The sequence below is a fragment of the Sycon ciliatum genome, chromosome 5 (assembly GCF_964019385.1).
Source record: "Sycon ciliatum chromosome 5, ocSycCili1.1, whole genome shotgun sequence".
NCBI classification, from domain to species: Eukaryota; Metazoa; Porifera; class Calcarea; order Leucosolenida; family Sycettidae; genus Sycon; species Sycon ciliatum.
In genome coordinates, this window is record NC_088647.1 from 14,788,999 (window position 1) to 14,798,484 (window position 9,486).

The following is a 9,486-nucleotide window of genomic DNA, read 5'->3' on the forward strand; positions in this document are numbered from 1 at the left end:
AGTGATGACGTCAAAACGGCCAGGGAGTAGTAAGTTGACATCAGATTTCTATTTTTGGATCCACTAAGGTGTGACTTTGCCATTGCCTAAGTATGTGGGTGCATAGCAACCCACTCATGTCGCATGCAGGTGTGACTTTTATTTCGCCACCTGTTGTAACCCCGCCCCCAGTAGCCAAATCAGTCAGTTTCACTGGTTACATCACCTTGCTGAGAGTAAGGCCGCTTGAAATGTGCTTGGATCCATACAAAAACTGGATCCAAGTGGATCCAATTTTTGAATTTTTGAAATTGTTGCTATGCTGTGATGTAGCACTTTCAAGCCCTATACACTGAAAGTTACATGTATTGCCCGCTTGAGCGGGCAATACCGAGAAATACAGACCGCTTGCGGAGGGCGCTGATTGGCCGTAGTACAGACAACCCTCACGTGACATGCAATAATGTACTACTTACTCCCTGCCTTGAACTAACTGAGCTCATGAGAAGCCTGGTTTGTAGGATATTATAAATAGTAATACCGTAAAGTACCGTTGATCCGCCCCCTCTCTAATTCCCGCCCCCTGTCGATTTTCTCCTTGTGAAGCGACTTTGGCGTATACAACGAAATACGATGTTGAACCGACGCATGCACTGCTGTACACAATACTTGCCAATCCAGTATCAAAATGTGCACAATCCAGCACATTGAGTGTGATCCTCTACGTTGTTGTACATCGTACTGCACTTGACAGCCTTGATCTAATTCCCGCCCCCTGCCGAAAACCCAGCTGGGAAGCGACATGGCGTGGGGGCGGATCAACGGTACTTTACGGTACTGTAGAAGCCGATGTCAGTGCTACCAAGAGTACATCGGCTTCTACAGGAATGCACGGCTTTTATACGGGACATTATGCTGACCTTTCATACAAACTTCCAGTCAACTGCCCCATCATGTTGGCGGTTTATACTGGGCATATAAACATCATACCTCATACAAACCCCATATAGACCACCATACAAACTCCTTTTTAGAAACAGGAAGAAGTTGACTGTCAGTTTGTATGAAGGCCAGCATAGACAGTATAATACATCCCACTATAAAGTACGCTTGTACGTGAAATATAAACCATCATACAAACCTCGGCTTCGCCACGGTTTGTATGTCGGTTTATATTTCACGTACAAGCGTACTGTTGGGTTGTATTATATACTTACGGTATGCAATACGGCTGCATCAGGCCAATACAAGTGTACACACCTCCCTGGGCCATGGGGCTGCATGCAGGGGCTACTTGACCTGGGCGAGGCGCGGGAAGTGTACCCCGGGCCGGCCGTCTTCGGATTTCACTGACCAACTCGTCTCGGTCGGGTGCCGAAGAACCAACAGGCCAGAAATTTACCAGTGCAGGATACTTCGAAGTACAAGCTTGATGATGACAGCATATAACAAGATGGAGGGCACACTGCATTGAAAACAATGTCCTCCCCCCCCCTTTAAATACGGAGGGTCCCAACCAGGACCTGACCCCATACGGGTAATATGGTCAGACCGGGACTCGACCAACCGGTCTCTGGTTGTATTGCAGTCAGGAGAGAGCAAGAAAGAGAGAGAGAGAGAGAGAGAGAGAGAGAGAGAGAGAGAGAGAGAGAGAGAGAGAGAGAGAGAGAGAGAGAATACATGATGACGAGCAGCCGTGTTATTATTATTATTATTATTTATTCATATTTTAATAGGGCATTCCCCCCGTGTCACAAGGTAACATGCTCTGCTATACCACGTCACTGTGTTCCCCTGGTTACATGTGTTGCCAGGTGCTGCCATAGCTACACAACGGGTACCAGCGAGGACTATGTAGTATGTACATCACATGTACTGCAAGTTTCAGCCGCAGCCGTACAGAAAACACAGAAGCTACATCAGCCAGGCAGACTGGGAGTTGCAAAAAAACCAACGAGAGAAAAATGCACCGAGCGCACATAACGACAGCACAAGGCAGTAAACTCAGCGCACAGCAATCACAAATCAAGTACACAAGCACAACACAAAAACAACACACATACTAGCACAACCTAAGAACACGCAAAAAGCATCATAAAAAAAAGAAAGAAAGAAAGCGAGACTAAAATGGAGACGACGCTCAAATACCGCCATAATAAAAAACTCCGACAAATCACACGCTTCAACAGCAGACGGGGCAACACTGCCAAAAGACGTGCCAGATATGTGACACAACGTCCGGAAAGCAAAGGCATTCCACGACCAAGGCCAGCTATCGTGAGCACATTCAAAGGCCGCGGCCAGCTAGCCAGTGTGAGCGCGCTGCAATGCCCTCTGCGGTGTACTACCCAATACATACTACATCGTCTACCCAGTAACCAGTATATACTATGTACTAGCCAGCAGGGAGTCGTAAAATACCGGTATTTTACGACTCCCTGCTACCCAGCACATGTAGACTAAGAAGGGAACAGAGAGCGACTGGCAGGGAATGCAACACAAAAGCACATAACCAGCACACGTAACCAGCACACGTAACCAGCACACGATGCAGAAGAAGTCTAGAACAGGAAGCGGGCAGGTGAACAACGGGAACACTAGAAACTGATTCAGAGAGAATGCCATCTGTCAAGGCCAAATACCTAACCTGACGCAGAAAAGATCAAGCTACGGAAGCGTGGATGAGGACGATAAAAGATGTTCGAAATCTGATTCTGGGGAAGCCAACATTCTGCCCAGGTCAAATAGTACGGACAAAGCATATACTCTGTTGTCAATGGTCAACACGAAACCCTGCTCCCAAGCGCCAGTCAAGGGCAAGCTATTGAAACATACATGTACATCAATGGCAGCTCGACACCGTACATGGACACTGGTCTGACAGTACCTGTGTCTGTTGGAGAGAAGCTAGTAGTACCCAACATGTGTCACTAATACTGAACACACACCCACACACACACACACCGCACACGGCGCAATCACGACTTGAGATAGCGGATGCGGCTGTCACACGCTTCTTGGCCCAGCAGGTCAATGAGCTGAGTACGAAAGCGACAGCGTCGTCCTAGCAGAACTGTGTCCTCCTCAGGCGTCCAGACATGCAGTCCTAAAAAGAAGAGAAGGGAAAATATGACAGCATGTTGAGCACATACACGTTTTGTTAGTCAATCATGAGTCACTTCTGTAACATGGGTATCAGTGCGACTGAGGAGGACTACGCAGCACTGTCCCCAACTTTGAGCAGCACATTGCACTAAGTCTGGCGGTCGACGTTTTGATGAAAAGCGAAAATATGCATGTTCAGAGATGCGGACAGATTTCGATCACCTCATGATTACACCATTAGCGTGCTAGAAAGGGCTCTCAGGACGTGACGATCAAGTTGCCTGCGGTGCTGCAAGAAACTAAAATTCATCGGTGCGTATTTCAATTGCTAAAACTTAGCCGGACTACACATGTTGCGGAAAAAAAGTCGGGCTTATTTCTGTAGGGGCCGATGTCAAGGCCAGGCTTCTATTCAAACCAAGTATTCTATGTATATCAGCACTAAAACTAAACTTATGTGCCGACAGTGTATCTCGAATATCAGGTGTGTATTCAAAACAGGCTACTATAATGAGACAGGATTTTATACAAGACACTACAGTATGCAGGCAGGCTGGTAGGAATTTACCTTCACTGGGGTCCTCCCCGCGAGCAACGGTGAGAGCATCTGAATAGTTGCAACTGCAGGAGTGCATTAGCTTCAACGCATCTACATAGGAATGACCGCCATCAACAGCCACCCGCTGGAGAGAGAGAGAGAGAGAGAGAGAGAGAGAGATAGATAGAGAGACAGAGAGAGAGCCAAGGATTTATTTATAGGAAAAAAAGAAAAAAGGACCAAGGAACTACAAGTTACGCTATACTGTCCACTAACACCACCAGTTACTTGACGATCAGCTCATGCGATAACATGGCATGATACTGACCAACGGTACTAACGTTCTACAACTAACTGCCAATCAGCTCTAGCATGTAACGGCCTTACAACTTGGGAGGTTCTAAGTTATAGTAATAACATAGGCGGGGAAGGTGCACGCAACCAAGACAAACACAAGCTGAAAGTCTACATCGACAGAAGAAGATGGTGATACAGAGTTTGGTAGTTGTCTTACCAGCACTTGCAGATGTAGACCAAATACATCTCGTAGTGCCCCTCCTGACAAGAATACCACACGCGCGCACGCACGCACACACGCACACACACGCACACACACACACACACACCAGAAGAGAGTACATGTGCGGGCATCAGAGGAAGGAGGACGCATGCTGCACAGACTGTGCCTGGTCACTAGGCAAACAACTTGAACAGCAATTGAATGAGATGTCCACAGAGCAAGGGTATCAAACCACTACACACTACTAGGTACTGGAAAAGCAGAAATTTTCGGTGGTGTAATATTTTCGGTATTCTCCAAAATCGGTAGTTCGGTAGAGGGAAATTTTAGGTAAAACCCGTTCGCCAGGGAAGTGTACTAGTACTACATGTATACAGAATTGGTTGTACCGAAATTTTCGGTGCGTTTTATTTTCGGTAAAAATTGTCGGCACCTAAGTTTAATACCGAAAATAAAACACCACCGAAAATTTCTGCTTTTACAGTAATTGGCACGAGTTGACGCAGTGCTGGAATACGGTCATCATACAACAGAAGACGGTGCTGCACGCACATACGCACACAGACACACACATATTTACATGTATACACATGTAATGGCAACGAAAACACACACACACACACATATGTACACACGTGCTGGACTATGGTCATCATACAACAGAAGACGGTGCTGCACGCACATACGCACACAGACACACACACATATTTACATGTATACACATGTAATGGCAACGAAAACACACACACACACACACGTCAGGGAATTTTCTAGAACCGCCCCAACCGGTTTTCGACCGGTTGAAATTGTTGGCGACCGGTTGAAAAGTTACAAATCAGTTCCAACCGCCCGTACTTTTCTGTGGGTGAATGGAGCTGCTTATATCTTTGCTACACTCCAGCACCAAGAAATCTGTTAAATTGCTGTCGAGTGCCATATTTGGGTTGTATTTTGAAAAAAAATTCCGGGGGGAACCCCGGACCCCCCCCCCCCCCGACTCTTCAGTGGACCGTAACCGGTTGGAAATTCGTCCTAGAATATACCCTGCACGTATCTACACACGTATGTACACACATGTAATGGCAACACGCGCGCACACGCACACATACACACGAACACACACACACAGAGGAGAGCTACTTACCAAGAGTAGGAATATCTGAGCGGCTGCAGTCGGAAAGCATGGCCGAGAGGTCCGGAGTACTTTTCTGACATGCTGCTACTGCTGCTGCTGGGGCCACTGGAGTAGACTGCTTTGACCTACTAACACGCTTGCCAGGGAACATAGCGGGTTTGGTAGCGGACACTGCTTGGTCCTCATCGTCGCTGCTGCTACCGTCGTGTGATGCAGACGAGGAGCGTTTAGACTGACGCTGAGCAGCAGAGTAGAGCTTCTTGTCAACACTGTCGACGGACACCATGCCGCCAAACTGACGAGAGTTGATGCCAGAACTCGTCTTGGCAGACTGGGCAGGCGAGCCAGTGCCAATAGCAGCCGTTTGAGATTGGGTAATATCTCCAGCCCCGTCCAACTTACCCACTGCAAAGTGGAGCTTTCGACGAGCTTCCGTTCGCGGGCCAATATCAACCATGGCATCGTCGTCATTATCGTCGTCACAATCCTCGGAAACCGTGGCCTCCAACAGTGCTTTCTTCATCCTGGCTTTCTTTCTGCGGACGGCGTCCACCGTGAATTTCACTTTCTGCTTCTTAGCTCGAACGATCTTCTTCTTTTGGGCACTGCCGCTGCCACTGCCACTGCCTGCTGCGGGCTCAGGTTCATTTTGAGAGTCGGACAGGTCAGAATCTTCACCATGGGTGGAGGGCGCGCTGAGTTCTTCAATCCTAACCTGGTCTTTTCGAGGAGACTTCCGCTGGTGCAGGCCCGGACGTGCGGATAGCTTGGCTGTAGTGTTGCCGGTCGTCGGCACTTTCGCCGCCGCATTCGAGGCAGCGGCAGTATGAACAATGCCGCGCTTTGCACCACATCCAACGTTTGACTGCTCAGCCGTTCCACTTTCAGCAGCAACGGCCTGCGATTTCAGCGATTTATTCTTGTCTGCGCCCGGCGAGAGTCTGGACGCGGCTGCTTTGGTCACATAGGTCTTCTTAGCAAGAACTGACGATGCCGTGCTGCTTTCAGCAGCTACGACCGGCGATTTCAGCGAATTCTTCTTGTCTGCGCCCGGCGAGAGTCTGGACGCGGCTGCTTTGGCCACATAGGTCTTCTTAGCAAGAACTGGCGATGCCGGGCTGCTTTCAGGAGAATGCTGCATAGCGGCAATACCCTGCTGTTGCGTCACTCCTTCCGACAGCGGTGAATCGCCGATGGCTGCGTCCCCGCGACTTGCCTTCTTACTCTTAGCAGTGGAAGCAGCAGTGGGGCGCTTGGCAGCACTGTCACGACCCGCGGGTGATGGACTGCGCTTTCGCTTGGCTGGGGTGTGGACCTTGTGAGCGCTACGATCTGAACGCGGAGAAGTCATGGGCTGGGAAGCAGCTGAGAGGAGAGCAGGAGTGATATACGTGGCAGGCACACACACGCACCCACATGTGCGCAGGAAGGCACACAGACAGACAACCAGCCAGACAAGCAGGCAGGCAGACACACAGGCAGGCAGACACACAGGCACGCAGGCAGGCGGGCAGGCATTCACATCACTTATCACAGTAGAAATCGCAGTGCAACACGGGTATAAACCAACTTACCACACACAAACATACGGTGCAAAGTACGCGACCAATGCAAGTGTTTGCACCAAGCAAACACCAGCAGCCATTGGCTAGAGACCCAGTACTGCACTGCACTTAACCACACCAGCAGCCATTACCTGGGGGTCCAGTACAGCATTGCACTTCACCATAGCAACAGCTCGGAATGCTTTCATTTAATTCTTCTGCCAGACTAGAAGTTAGTATTTCCTCTAGTCTCTAGTGCGGCAGTCAACCCACGCGCACCCCCTCCCCCAACGCCCACACCCACTACAACAAACTAGTACGGCTGCTTGTACTGCACTACACATGTCAGCATGCATGTATGCTGTGGGCTGTCACCGGAGTACAGTCAACTTCGCTAATAACGACAGAATTGCCATGCCCAGAGCAAAGTCCCAACTAACTGTAATACAAATAATGAGACTTCGGATAAGGACACTTCGCGAATACGGACACTTTTCTGATGCCCCGCCAAGTGTCGTTATACGCAAAGTTGACTGTGTACTACACACAGTGGCACAGCCATGGCGGCGGCCAACACCGCCCAACGTCCATTGCTCACCGGCTGCTGCTGCTGTTGGTCGACCCGCCGGCGCACCACGCACAGCAGGGCTAGCGGACGACGTCGACGCACTCTTCGTCGCCAGCGACGCAAGTTTGGTGGACGTCATTCGTTCTGCACGAAACAGGAGACAGCAGGAAAGAGAGCGAGAAAGTCAGTACCGCCAAACAAGAACTCTTATGAATGTCAAGTTCGCACTCTATGCATGCAACATACCAAGTGTGATTGAGACATTCTTGAGCACGTGGTTTTTCGGAGTGGCCATTTCTCGTTCAGACCACAGACCACCTGCTCACGTTTGCTCAAGAAGACACGATGAGGAGCTGACCAATGAACACTACATCACCTGACCAACCACTGCTGCAACTAATACCGACCGAATAACAACGCAAGCACAACACAAGCACGTGTGCAAGGGAAAATAACTAGCTGCGACGCGCCAAATCAAGCGCTACAAGTAAGATGCCACGCACGTTTGTATGCGTGTGACGCTTACGGCGTAGAAGTAGCACTCTTCCCTTGCGCATGCCTCGTGTTACAGTCTACACCTCTCTCTCTCTCTCTCTCTATGTAAGATGGACTGGCGCTGAACAATGGCGCTGAGATCCGAACACTCACACAAGGTGCATGCTGGACGTGTGAACTAAGCTGGGTGTCATAGGCTGCTGCACTGGCACAGGGTGTGAACAGGGTGCCAGTGCCAGTGGCCCGCCTTTACCAGCCAACAAAACCCTATAGAGGCCTCTTTTACGGGCAAACAGAATACAATTGACAGCGGCATGGCGAATGATTAGAACACAACACCAAAAAATGAAAACAATTGTATGTGTGAAAAAAACACAAAAAAACGACAACACCGTAAATGGATAGCCGTGTCAAGGATCACACTATACAATGAGGTGTGACATCATCATCCGAGGCACCATGATGTCATCATGTGAAGCATCACCACATGATGTCCGCATCTCATCATGAGAAGCATCATGCGAGGCACCTTGACAACATAGAAGCACCATGTGAGACACCATGACATCATCGTCGACGCATCATGTGAGGCATCATGACATCGTCGACACATCATGTGAGGCACCATGGCATCATTGAAGCATCAAGTGAGGCTGACACACCACGACATCATAATGTGAAGCGTCATGCGAGGCCGAGGCACCATCATGCGAGGCACAATGACCAGGATTGCAACCAGAACACGCCCGCCAACAATGACATGCACAGACGATGGAAAAGGACTGCACAATAGGAAAGCAAACTTTAAAAGTAAAGAGAGAAAAGAGTCATCAGGCAGGGTCGGCATCCCGATAACTCTGAGAAAAGAGTCATCAGGCAGGGTCGGCATCCCGATAACTCTAAGAAAAGAGTCATCAGGCAGGGTCGGCATCCCGATAACTCTAAGAAAAGAGTCATCAGGCAGGGTCGGCATCCCGATAACTCTAAGAAAAGAGTCATCAGGCAGGGTCGGCATCCCGATAACTCTAAGAAAAGAGTCATCAGGCAGGGTCGGCATCCCGATAACTCTAAGAAAAGAGTCATCAGGCAGGGTCGGCATCCCGATAACTCTAAAAAAAGAGTCATCAGGCAGGGTCGGCATCCCGATAACTCTAAGAAAAGAGTCATCAGGCAGGGTCGGCATCCCGATAACTCTAAGAAAAGAGTCATCAGGCAGGGTCGGCATCCCGATAACTCTAAGAAAAGAGTCATCAGGCAGGGTCGGCATCCCGATAACTCTAAGAAAAGAGTCATCAGGCAGGGTCGGCATCCCGATAACTCTAAGAAAAGAGTCATCAGGCAGGGTCGGCATCCCGATAACTCTAAGAAAAGAGTCATCAGGCAGGGTCGGCATCCCGATAACTCTAAGAAAAGAGTCATCAGGCAGGGTCGGCATCCCGATAACTCTAAGAAAAGAGTCATCAGGCAGGGTCGGCATCCCGATAACTCTAAGGAAAGAGTCATCAGGCAGGGTCGGCATCCCGATAACTCTAAGAAAAGAGTCATCAGGCAGGGTCGGCATCCCGATAACTCTAAGAAAAGAGTCATCAGGCAGGGTCGGCA

At 49.4% G+C, this 9,486-nt stretch overlaps 1 protein-coding gene across 2 annotated transcripts in view; it reads right to left on the reverse strand.

Moving 5' to 3' along the window:
- Positions 1–1,837: 1,837 nt before the first annotated feature.
- LOC135817747 (uncharacterized) overlaps positions 1,838–9,486 on the reverse strand; it is a 15,478-nt gene continuing 7,829 nt past the window's right edge. For both annotated transcript variants that reach the window (XM_065330988.1, XM_065330989.1), the window contains exons 8-12: positions 7,420–7,533; positions 5,287–6,642; positions 4,137–4,180; positions 3,653–3,767; positions 1,838–3,085 (exon numbers count right to left, since the gene is read on the reverse strand). In XM_065330988.1, the coding sequence (XP_065187060.1) occupies positions 2,958–3,085; positions 3,653–3,767; positions 4,137–4,180; positions 5,287–6,642; positions 7,420–7,533 (1,757 nt within the window). In that variant the 3' untranslated portion in view covers positions 1,838–2,957. The remainder of the gene's footprint in view (positions 3,086–3,652; positions 3,768–4,136; positions 4,181–5,286; positions 6,643–7,419; positions 7,534–9,486) is intronic.